We start from the raw sequence: 12,344 nt of genomic DNA on the forward strand, positions 1-12,344 counted from the left end.
ATATAAAGCAACACTTCCTCCCTTTTCCCCTGTCTATCCTTCCTGAGCAAACTATACCATCCACACCAACATTCCAATCATGTGTATTATCCCACCAAGTTTCAGTGATGCCAACAATGTCATAGTTGTACTTATTTATTAGCACTTCCAGTTCTTCCTGCTTATTACCCATACTTCTCGCATTTGCATATAGGCAAATCTTTGTTTTCTAATACAAACATGGACATTTAATTGCACTGTGTTCAATACTAAAGATCTCTAACAGAGCACTTCTCTCTCTCTCTTTGGAAATCAACTACAGAAGTGACCTAATGGGCAATGTGTTTGGGTTTGTTTTTATTTAAGTTTAAAATACAACACGCTAGTCTAGGGCACAGAGTCTTCAAACAAGCTCACTTTTGCATGAAAACACATTAAAAAACCCTGACTTTAAACAGCCCAGTATGTGTATTTGGACTAGTAAATAAGGTAATTAATTGGGGGTTTTTACCATTGCAATGAAAAAAAGAAATCCCACATCTGGCAAAATAACTTCAAACCAGTTCTCTTCTCTCCTCTCACCTTGGCAGATGTGCTCAGAGCATCTGAACATACATTCTTCATTCAGCTTGTCTGATCCCAACCATGACACTTCTTACCATCAGTAAATAAACCAAGTATTAAAAGACAGAAGCATATCTTAATGTAACTATTTGTCAAGTTTCTTTACTTACCTAACATTCTGATGTCTTTTCACATACAGACTATGGAAGTTGTTATCATGCATTTGCCTATCATCATTGGTTTCCTTCAGTCGCTCTATGATGGCTAGTTTCATTCCCATTGAGATATGAGCCGGCAGTATAGATAAAAGCAAGCTTTCCTAGGAAGAAAAAAAGTTTGAATAAAATAAAGTTATTTGAAATGCCATGTTAGGAATCTCAGTGTTTTTGAAAATTATTCGGGGAAGATTAAAAAAAAAAAGAAGTCTCCTTATTCAGCAGTTTCTGATACAGCTCCAGCTTTCAATAAAGGATTCTTTTTTCTGCTTCTCTCTTCAGGCAGTACTTCTTGCTGTGCCTAACTTTGCAGTAATTTTTGGATGCTGCTCTGCCTGGCTCTACAGTGGAGTCATTAGTTGCCGAGGACCCCACAACCCTGGAGTCTAGATCCGCAAATCCTTACACTGTTGGGTTAATACAGTTGGGAAGTGGGGCATAGAGGCTGCAGCCCAGAGAGGCAGTCCAGAGTGGTTGAACCACATGGCTCCACCCAGGGTGAGATGCAGGAAGCCAGGCCTATCACCTGAGGCATGTACTTGAGACAGACTAAACTGGGTCTAAAGCACAGCTTGCCCAGTCAGTGTGAAACAAACATTCTTCTCTCAATTTTCTGCAGTCTTCCTCTTCTCAGCAGTTTTCCAGCATCTTTTGATAGAAGTTCAGACTCAAAAGCTCACTCTGTAGAAGGCATAGACTATAAAATATTCAAACCACCTTAATTCTCAGCACATGACATGAAAAATTTAATTGCCTTCCTTGCTAGAGGAAGCATTTGATTAATTCAAATACTGGATAAGAGACTAAATAGAAAACTCTACTGTCAAAATGCCAAGAGTTAAGAGAACTGAGTTATTCAAGGCTATTGAGGTAGAGCCTTTTAATTTTGGCAAGAATGGAATCCTTTCCTCAGAAATTACTAATGTTGCTCGGCTAACCGGAGATCAATAAAGCTTTGTCCCATGTGCCCAAACAAACACATGGCAATGAAATTACACCTCTGACCAGGGAAGAAGAGTCCATGAACAAGAATAAAAGAAAAGCAGGAGTATCATTGCTTTCAAGTCATCTGCTGCTCCCCGCAGAGGAATACTTTGAAGAGCTTACCTGGAATAAAAAGGATCATAAGATCCTTCAAAGAATGAGCACACTCAGAACTGATCCAACATTCTTTTCCACAGACTGCAGAAATCCTTTGCTGAAGCAATTAAAGGATGGATTTAAGTTAGCCTCCTTGGCCTGGTAGACCAAGGTCGATAGCCAGGAATTCTTACCACACCCCATCACATTGAAAATATAGTCGAATTTCAATAAAATATTGATTTCCTTTTAAAAATGAAAAAATAAAGCAGATGATGGAAAGCCACAGCAGCGTGAGTTTAGGAGATTGACAAATGGTTCTGTGTACCAATCTGTAGCCTGTGCAGGGAGCAGGATATTCTCTCTCTCACGTACAACACTGCATAATTAGTTATGTGTATGTCATCAGTATGGGTGTTGGGAAAGGTCATCTTATTTCTGAAGCATCAAGAACTCCTCTTCCTCCTGCTGTGCAGGAGGATTAGAGAGAAATATGGTTTGATCTTGTTATGGAGAAACCTACATTCCACTGCCTCCCCAAGGAAAAAGAAGTCAAAGTCTCCCTCCCCTTCCCTGGTATTTTAAGAGACTTGAGGTTAGTGAACAATTAGGGTGACAACAGAGCCCTAAGAACATAATAAGAACATAAGAACGGCTGTACCGGGTCAAACCAAAGGTCCATCTAGCCCAGTATCTGTCTACCGACAGTGGCCAATGCCAGGTGCCCCAGAGGGAGTGAACCTAACAGGCAATGATCAAGTGATCTCTCTCCTGCCATCCATCTCCGTCTCCTGACAAACAGAGGCTAGGGACACCATTCCTTACCCATCCTGGCTAATAGCCATTTATGGACTTAACCACCATGAATTTATCCAGTTCTCTTTTAAACGCTGTTATAGTCCTAGCCTTCACAACCTCCTCAGGTAAGGAGTTCCACAAGTTGACTGTGCGCTGCATGGAACTTCCTTTTATTTGTTTTAAACCTGCTGCCTATTAATTTCATTTGAAGACTCCTAGTTCTTGTATTATGAGAATAAGTAAATAACTTTTCCTTATCCACTTTCTCCACACCACTCATGATTTTATATACCTCTATCATATCCCCCCTTAATCCCTCTTTTCCAAGCTGAAGAGTCCTAGCGTCTTTAATCTTTCCTCACATAGGACCCTCACCAAACCCCTAATCATTTTAGTTGCCCTTTTCTGAACCTTTTCTAGTGCTAGTATATCTTTTTTGAGGTAAGGAGACCACATCTGTACACAGTATTTGAGATGTGGGCATACCATGGGTTATATAAGGGCAATAATATATTCTCAGTCTTATTCTCTATCCCCTTTTTAATGATTCCTAACATCCTGTTTGCTTTTTTGACTGCCTCTGCACACTGCGTGGACATCTTCAGAGAACTGTCCACAATGACTCCAAGATCTTTCTCCTGACTCGTTGTAGCTAAATTGCCCCCATCATATTGCATGTATAGTTGGGGTTATTTTTTCCAATGTGCATTACTTTACATTTATCCACATTAAATTTCATTTGCCATTTTGTTGCCCAATCACTTAGTTTTGTGAGATCTTTTTGAAGTTCTTCACAGTCTGCTTTGGTCTTAACTATCTTGAGCAGTTTAGTATCATCTGCAAACTTTGCCACCTCACTTTTTCTCCTTTCCCTGCTGAACATGACAGAATAGTTCTTTAGTGTGAGATAATGTGACTTTACAGGTCGGTGTTATTTTTTCAGAAATAAAATTGACCTTCTCACATCTTCCTGGTTGGTGGGGCAGGGAAAATGGAAAGCTGGGAGTCTGACAAACAATGTAGGTGGCAAGGAAAACTATATATAGCCTGCAAGACAGCTGGCTTTCAAGTAGGGCGCCAGGACAAAAAAAAGAAAGAAAAAAGAAAAAGAAAAATGCAAGTTACCATAGCAGGATCAGTCTAGGGGGTTACAGAAAGCTTGATATTAGTGCAAGCTGATTAGATGCTTCCCTAGCTGCTATTTGTGAAAAAAATTAGCATTCATATCAAGATTTTTTTTAAGGGCTTTGTCATCTCATCTGGTAAGACAGGCAATAAAAGGCAGACTGGACACTAGTAATGTGGTGTCATCTTCTTTCCAATTCAGTCTTTTCAGACTTCTCCTTTTAGCTCACAATTTATGAGTTGAGATCACCATACACATGCCGCATTCTAGATCAGCAGTTCTCAATATTTTCCATACTGGGACCTCCCCTTCCACTTAGCAATATGGCAAAGTCAGGATAGTTGTGACCTCAAGATAACTGTCTGCAACCCTCAGGAGGAAAACCCATGTTTCTAGATCATTTGTCTCCACAAGCATTTAAAGAAACACCCCTACAATCTAACCCTTGCAATAACATTTCAACAGGTTTTCTTCTTCTTCTCCCATCTGCAATTTCCAAACCCTCATTTTATCATGAAACACTGTTTGCAAAAATACCACTCGGGTGAGTTTTGTTAAAAATGAGTCAGCAGTGAGCCCTCTTGCAGGAATGGCCTCACTGTATATGCAACAAACACAAAAACGTTATTAAGCAGCCTACAAGAGGGAAAAAGAAAGTGCACTATGTATAAGACTAACAGTCTGGCAATAATGGTCTTTGCATGGTGAAGCAGCCAGAGGAGACTGCAACAGCTGAGTCTGGGTAAGTAAAATGGGCATGCCGAGGCAGGAACAAAAGAACCTTTATAGCAGCTGATCGAGGTAGAAAAACGCCAAACCCAGGCAGAAATTTTTTTCTCTCCCTACCATGAGGGGTTGCTCCTACTATTAGATCTTTACAGTAACTAGCCATCAATGCTAGCTTATGACTGAATTATACAAAATTACATCTTACATCAGTATGAATGTCAAGGTTTCATAGTGTTTAACATTATTCACTTCTAACTATCAGTGCCAAAGCAAGTAATTATTTGGCACTTACAAAATGTTGTCAGTGTATTTATTTTACATAACATTGCAAAATTTTTGTTTACTTGGCTGGCTATTTTAAAAATATATTTCTATGTGTCTCTGCATTAGCAGAAGATGAACATCTTACAAGCGCTCTTTCAGGAAAGAGTAAGATTACAGAATTTCAAACATCCAACATCTGCATAAAGAAGGCAGAATCGTCGCTGAATTTAATTAAAAAGATTTCTCATCAATACAAATCTGAAGACTAAGACTTACTTTTCTTCTGAAATTCCTGAGATTATTTTACATTTTACTATTTTAGGAAAACAGGTAAATGATTAATAATCAATTTCTGATTTCAAATACTATGTCTAGTACTGTACATATTTGTCATTTTTTACTAAGACATAAAGAAGCTCTCTCTCTTTAATTTCCCCTCTCTATTGTCAATGGCACAGTTGTTTTTGACATTAGGTGGTTTTCATAGGAATTGAATCAAGCCTTTCAGTGTGCATTAGTCACAAACTTAGAAAAAAAGACACACATCACCCAAAAGAAAACACATAACTCATGTAATAGAGGCTTTTACTCACTTGTTGCCTCTTTTCAATCTTCAGTTTCATTCGGACTTGAATGCACTTTAAAGTGTATCTGTACAAATCCCATGAAGCATCTTGCATCCGATGCTTGTGAAATGCACCCATCAGGTTACCACAAAGAAAAATTACAGCATTGGCAAGTAACTGCAAGAGAAGAAAAATATTCAAGCGCTGCAAAAGAGTTTGATTCGTATTCTATACTGAAGTAACTTAAAATGTTTTTTGTCCAGAACATAACAAAAAGCTCAAGTTTTCTCCATCCTTTCATACAAGCAAACCACCACCAAACTTTGTGTTAGCCAACTTGTGTGTGTTAAACAGACGCTAACTCAATAACATGAGTGCTTCTATTTAACGCACTCATGTTAAAACATTAAAACACAAGAGGGATTCAGTCACATTAGTTAAGGCCCATGCTTGCAGACATGTGCCTGACATTGGGGCACGTGTTTCCAACATGATGAAGTTGTGAAAAAGGCATATCTGATCCTAGGATGTGTCAGGCGAGGCATTTCCAGTAGAGGGAGGTATTAATGACATTGTACAAGGCACTGATAAGACTTCATTTACAATACTAAAATATGTACAATTCTGATCACCCAAGTTAGAGGCTGGACAAATGCAGAGAAGAACTCCTAGGATCGTCAGAGGAATGGAGGGCCTATTTTATGAGAGGAGACTGGAAGACTATAGCTTCTTCAACCTCACAAAAAAGATGGCTAACAGAGGGATATGATTACTCTCTCTAAGTACAGCACAGGGGTAAACACCAGGGAGGGCGAAGAGCTATTTAAGTCAAAGGGCAAAGTTATCAGAGAAGCAAACAAGTATAAACTGACCAGGAACAAATTCAGGCTGGGAATTAGAAGAACATTTCTAATCATCAGTGGAGAGAGGTTATGGAACAGCTTGGGGGCTAACTTCATTAGCTGTGAGAGAGCTGGACAATTGTTGAGTGCAACTGTAGGACAGGATTGCTCGGAATAGTAGGGGGCAGGCAGCCCTAGGGATGACTTCCAGTTTATATCTTATATTCCTAAAAGATTATGCTTCAAGTTTTCAGCTAACCACTGCGAGGATCAGGCACAGATTTCCCTATATCCACAATGCACTCTGGAGGGGGAAGGGTTGGTCTCTTTCCTCTAAAGCATCAACAATGGCCATTACTGGGGATGGGATATTAGGCAGAGCGAGCCTGGACTCCCAGGTGGCACCGGGCATTCGCTCTCTCAGCTGCATGGCTGGCTGGTTCTTGCTCACATGCTCACTGTTAGCCACATATGGGGTTGGGAAGGAATTTCCCTGAGGTCAGATGAGCAATGGTAATCTTGCAGCATCTTGGTCTTCCCCAGTAGGGTGGGGGTGCAGGTCACTTGCAAGCATGATCTGGGTGTATCTCAATCATTTCCCTGGCATTGCAGGAGCCTCAGTCACTCCTATTCTCTCCCTGTGGCACATACTAGTCTAGTCTCCTGCAGGCTGTAATACTTGGGCCTCATTTCAGTTGCTGGGTTTAGTGTGCAAGTGCTGGGTAGTGCTTGTGACCTATGATATACAAGAGGTCAGACTAGATCAGGGTGGGCAAACTGCGGCCTGCAAGCTGTTTTAAGCTGGCCCGCAAGCTCCCGCTGGGTGCTAGGTTAGGGGCTGCACCACACGGCTTGGCCCCACTCTGGTGCTCCAGCTGGGGCACAGAGTTGAGGCTGCACCACATGGCTCGCAGAAGCCGCAGCATGGCCCGGCTCCGGCTCCTACCCACTCCAATGAGAGCTGCAGGGGTGCTACCTGCAGATGGGGCAGCGTGCAGAGCTGCCTGGACATGTAGGAGCTGGAGAGGGGACAAGCCACTGCTTCTGGGAGCTGCTTGAGGTAAGCAATATTCGGAGGCTGCACCCTTGAGCCTCTCCCCACACCCCAACTGCCTGCCCCAGCCCTAGCCTTGATCCCCCTCCTGCTCCCCGAACCCCTCAATCTCAGCCCGAAGCACCCTCCTGCACCTCAAACTTCTGGGCTGGAGTTTGTTTTTATATTTTGAGTTACCCAGAGGTGCACCAACCACTTCCCGGTGTGGGACCTCAGGTGGACCAGATAGAAAATGGAGTGGGCTGCTCCCCTCCTTGCCACGAGGCCCCTTCCTTCTCCACGGCCCTGTCCCCTGGCCTGGCTGGTTGGAAGCCAGAGCTGGGCAGTGTGGGGCACTGGCTGCTCGCAGCCAGCAAGAGCCACTCAGGCTGGGGGACCAAAGCCTACGGCAAGCAGCAACCTCTGGGGGCAGGGCCCAGGAGTCCAGGCTGGAGCAGGTCAGTCTAGGCCACTGTGGGGAACCCTAGACCCTCCATCTGCCCAGGGCAGAGACACGGGCCGGGGGTGCTTTCAGGTATCCCAGCCCCCCACCCAGGCTTTCTTCTCCTCTGCTACTGGAGCTGGGCGCCAGGTCAGCAGCCTCCTCTCTCTGCTCTGCCTTCAGAGCTGGGCAGTGGGAGAGCGGGAGCTGCTACAGAGTGGCTACAGGGGATCTAAGCACATTTTGATATGGATATAGCCCTTGCAGCTTCCTCCGCCTCACCCCCACCCACAGTTACCTGGTTAATAAAGCCAAACCTCAGGAAGCAGGCAAGTTTTGATCCAAATCAGCACGTTTGTTCACAGTGTTTAGGACGGAGAGATATGTGGGGGGAAGGGCAAGAAAGTGCTACTGGCTCTCTGTCAGTCATACACTTAGGTGTACATGTCTGAAAATACGTGCCTTGATTTCTTCATCTCAAATGAATCAGTCTCACACCACCAGGATATGCCTTTCACCTAGGTCTACACTACAACTTATGTCGGCATAACTTATGTCACTCAAGGGGAAGAATAAATTACATCCCTGAGCAACATAAATTACACCGAAATCACCGCCAGTGTGCATAGCGCTGTGCCAGCGGGAGAGCGTCTCCCACCGACGTAGCTATTGGCGCTTGCAGGGGCTGTAGCAGTTAAGCTGACGGGAAAGCTCTCTCCTGTCAGTTTAGAGCAGCTACATCCAAGAGCTTACAGCAGCACAGCTGCATCGTTAAACTCTTTAGTGTAGCTGTGCCCTAAGTAACCAAAGCTCATGTGACAGGTTATAGCAGGTTTAATCCTTTCAGTATATTACTCATCTAATTTTGTATCCTAGTCCAAACTATAAACTAAGAGCTCTTCACAGTCTCCCAGCATGAACTTTATTTGCATGTCAACGAGTCCTTTCTAGGACAGGTGTTACCTGAACTCATTAAGCAACACCAGAGTGGTAGTAATTTAAAATTATGTGTTTACCTGAATGGAAGGTACCAGGAAAAAACAAAGGAAATCACAGGTAAGTTTATTTTGGCAAAACATCTGAAGATCAAGAGACCCTGTTTGAAAGGGGCATGATTTAATAACTGATAAAAGAAAATTAACCATGTTAAGTGGATGCATTTTGATGAAGAATTAATAGGCACCACGACTCATGAAAAAGGCAATTATACCTTTCAGTTGTAACTACTAAAGATCAAAGAGGAACTGGCCTAACTAGGAGAATATTGAACTAACAGGAGCTAATAGACAAATCCATTTGATGGCGAGCTATAAGGTTGAAACATTTGCCTCTTGGACAGGTGCAATCCAACTGATTGGGCTTGAAAAAAATCCATTAACCAAAGATAAGTGGGAAATGTTCCCTCCAAACTCCATGCTTGCAATAGAAAGCTAGGGCTAAAGCAATCATTTTTGCAGACTGCAAGCATCTTTGTTTTTTTTTTAAATTGTCTAGCCTTTAAGGTTGTGAAATTAACTAAAGTTTGGTCAATCTTCACTGCTGCTATTCAGAAAAGTATGGGCAGCAGCCACACTATCAAACATGTCTATTTTATTTTGCAACAACATAGGGAAGCTCCAGGCTGTAGCCGATGATGGCCATGGAATTATTCAAAGGATGGAATCACCCAAAAAACCCAAAGAGGCCTTGTAAGGGCAGTGAAGCAACAGTAACTTTTTTTCCTCATGTCTCCTTGTAGGGGAGAGGTAGAGCAGCAGAGGCCCCCACTTCACAGAAGACAGGGCGCTGGGGTAAAGTAGCAAAGATCCCAAACATGAGACTTCTCAGATCTATCCAGTGTCATCCACACCAGCTAATATTTCTGGAAGAGTACCTTCCAACTTCTGCTTCCTTCTAGCAGGTCTGTTTTTAATATTGATACAGAGTAGAGCAGTACTCAAGAGTTATGGCAGCAAGATTTTTTTCCTTGAAGCTAATTTTAAAATCTGAACATCCATCTAGAAAGCCAAACCCTGAATTAGATGTTTTTTTGTTTTGACTACGGCAGTTGTATCAGGACCAAAAAAAAATAAAATTCTCCCTCTTTGCCCATACCCCAAATGTTGCAAAAGGGGCAATGTTAAGAGAATTAAAGCTCCAGTTGCAGTGAAGTCACTTTATGGCTACGTGCACTGGAAATGAAAATATTGTATTTGGTGTTGGTTTGCTTTTATCCTAAAACAATTAGAAATGTTGAGTTAAAAATGTTTGATATCTCGAGTATAGGTAGGGCATAGTGTTAGAAATGTTTTAAACAAGTGCTCGGGTTTTATTACATCAGTCTCAAAATCTGAAATCTAGCCCAAAGTAAAACACCAATTAAGCTACATTATTTCACTCCCCAGCCCATTATAAGTGGGATTTTCAAAAGCACGCAGCATGACTTAACATTGCTCCCATTAGGCCAACACTGAGCCCACCCTCCATATATGCCAGCCCCCACCAAAGATATGCTTCCTACTTAAAGAAAAAACAAATCATGAATATGCAATTACTGTTCCACTTCAGTGAAAACATCCTGAGCTGCCTGAGAGATCCTCTGTCTCCCTATGAATATTGCCACAGTTGCAGTCTGCAGGGCCACTAAACTCCCCTTGAAATAACAGAGAAGAGTCTACTGGAAGGCTGTTCTCCATAAGAGTTCTGGGCCTCTCCAATGCCCTTCGATCCCTGCTCTGAAACAATCTGGATTTACTGAGTGCCAGGCAGCACTGTAGTGCCGCTGTAGCATGTCAAGTGTAGACAAGGCCTGAGACATCTGAAATCACTAGCCACTTCTGAAAATGTATGCCAAGTACAGTTAGTGAAGTCATTTAGATTAGACTCTGATTCCATTACTATGGGAGCTTTTAATACACAGGAGCTGCCCTGGGCTGTGATTAGTGTATTGAAAACAGATCTACTGCTAACAATGGAATGAGTATCAAAGAAAGAGCAGTGACCTCACTCTACCACAAGCATTTGTCTGGGAAGGAAATAAGGTTGTCACAAGTTACCTCATTTACTGAGACATGACATGCATGCATAAAATATGCAGAGAGCCTCAACCACAGTGCTTGCCCTCCTTATTCTAGCTATTTATCTTTTTTTCGAAGTGGAAGGAAAGACTGGTGGTGGCGCCTGCCAAATGATTGTGGAAACTCACTGACAAGGTGGGGCTGGTACATGCCATATGCTGTTAGGAACTTTCAGATTGCTACCTCTCCCCTCCATCCCCTCCCACCGACCCAACTCCCCCACCACCAACAACCCAGCAGTTTAGGGAACACATATCTTTTCCCTCACCTTCCAAGACAGACACATGCACACCCTCTCTCTTTTATTCTGGCACTTAATCAAACATACACTATAAAATATTTCTGCTCCTCCTGGTGAGGGAAAGAAGTGGTGCTAAGCACTAGCTTTCTCCTGAGTAAGTTGAAACAAATTCAGGTTTGCGTTTTGTATTCTCTTTAATTACAGTAGAGGGATCATGTGCAGTTGCAGGGCTACATTTCAGTACCTTTGTTCCAAAACTGTGACAGGACAGTAGATTCATGGCTTTGGAATGGAAAGAAAGTGGCTGGGAAAGAGTGCACTAATAGGTGTTTTCACTGTTTGATAAGGATGCCCCCAAATTAGTTATATTCACTTCAAGTCCTTGAACGAAGACCACTAGTATTACTGACATAGTGATTTAACCATACAAAGTACAAATGGGAAGAAATATAATTTTATCATCAATTCAGTTTCATAATGTGTGATGCATGTTCTTGTAAACAAGCCTGATATTTAAAGTACACGTCATCCACAAGGCAAATAAATTGAAGGAATCTGTAGTAAGTGTTTTCCCACATTGTTCCCTAAGACATGTAAAATGACTGTTAGAACTAAGAGAAAAGAGCTCGTCAATTTCCAAAATGCCTTTGCCTGACCTACGCTCCCCTTCCACCACTCATGCAAAATCCCCACCAGGCTCATGTGTTTCATGAGTGGGGGGAAATACAGCAAATGCCGATCAAAAAACTTTTCCTTTAGAAGTAACAGACCATCCCTTCCCTTAGTAACTGAAAATATCCTAAATGGCAGCCCGATAAAGACTTAATTTATCTTTCAATAGAGGATGACTGTGCTAAACTTAAATAGTGGTGTCCCTTTGACAATAAAATAGTCAAAAGGTCACAGCATTAGGTCATTCCACCAGTAATTAATGTTTCCCCCTGCTGTGAGAGGCAATAGAAAATCTAATTATTTTTAAATGCAATAATGAAACTAGGATGATGTGCTTAGAATCCTAACAAAACTGCTAGTATTGGACTGTGCTAATCAAGTTTAAATTAAATTAAATTAAATTAAAAGGGGCAAAAAGAAAATTTGCATAAAGTAGCAGTGGAGGTTAGGGGGAGAGAGACTATAATCTAACAATGTTTGTTTGTGAAAATTAAAGCAATCATGATACATGAAAACATATTGCAGCTGTAAGACACAAGATTACAGGGAAAAAATGATAAGCACAGCTGAAGCAGATTGCAAACAAAAAGATTGTTTCCTTAAAAGAAGATTCCCAGAAGGACAGCTGCAAATCACAGATGCCCATGGTGTAACTACATTAGATTACCTGAGGATAATTTGATATCTTGTATATATTTATTAAAACATACTTATTTCATCTGGTAATTTACTGCTTC

The 12,344-nt window shown here is 41.9% G+C and overlaps 1 protein-coding gene across 1 annotated transcript in view; it reads right to left on the reverse strand.

Moving 5' to 3' along the window:
• Positions 1 to 12,344, reverse strand: part of ADCY7 (adenylate cyclase 7) — a 119,478-nt gene that overhangs the window by 43,925 nt on the left and 63,209 nt on the right. Inside the window, 2 exon segments of the mRNA XM_030582267.1 lie at positions 714 to 862; positions 5,349 to 5,498. Coding sequence (XP_030438127.1) covers positions 714 to 862; positions 5,349 to 5,498 — 299 coding nt within the window.

Source organism: Gopherus evgoodei, chromosome 12, assembly GCF_007399415.2.
Source record: "Gopherus evgoodei ecotype Sinaloan lineage chromosome 12, rGopEvg1_v1.p, whole genome shotgun sequence".
Classification (NCBI taxonomy): domain Eukaryota; kingdom Metazoa; phylum Chordata; order Testudines; family Testudinidae; genus Gopherus; species Gopherus evgoodei.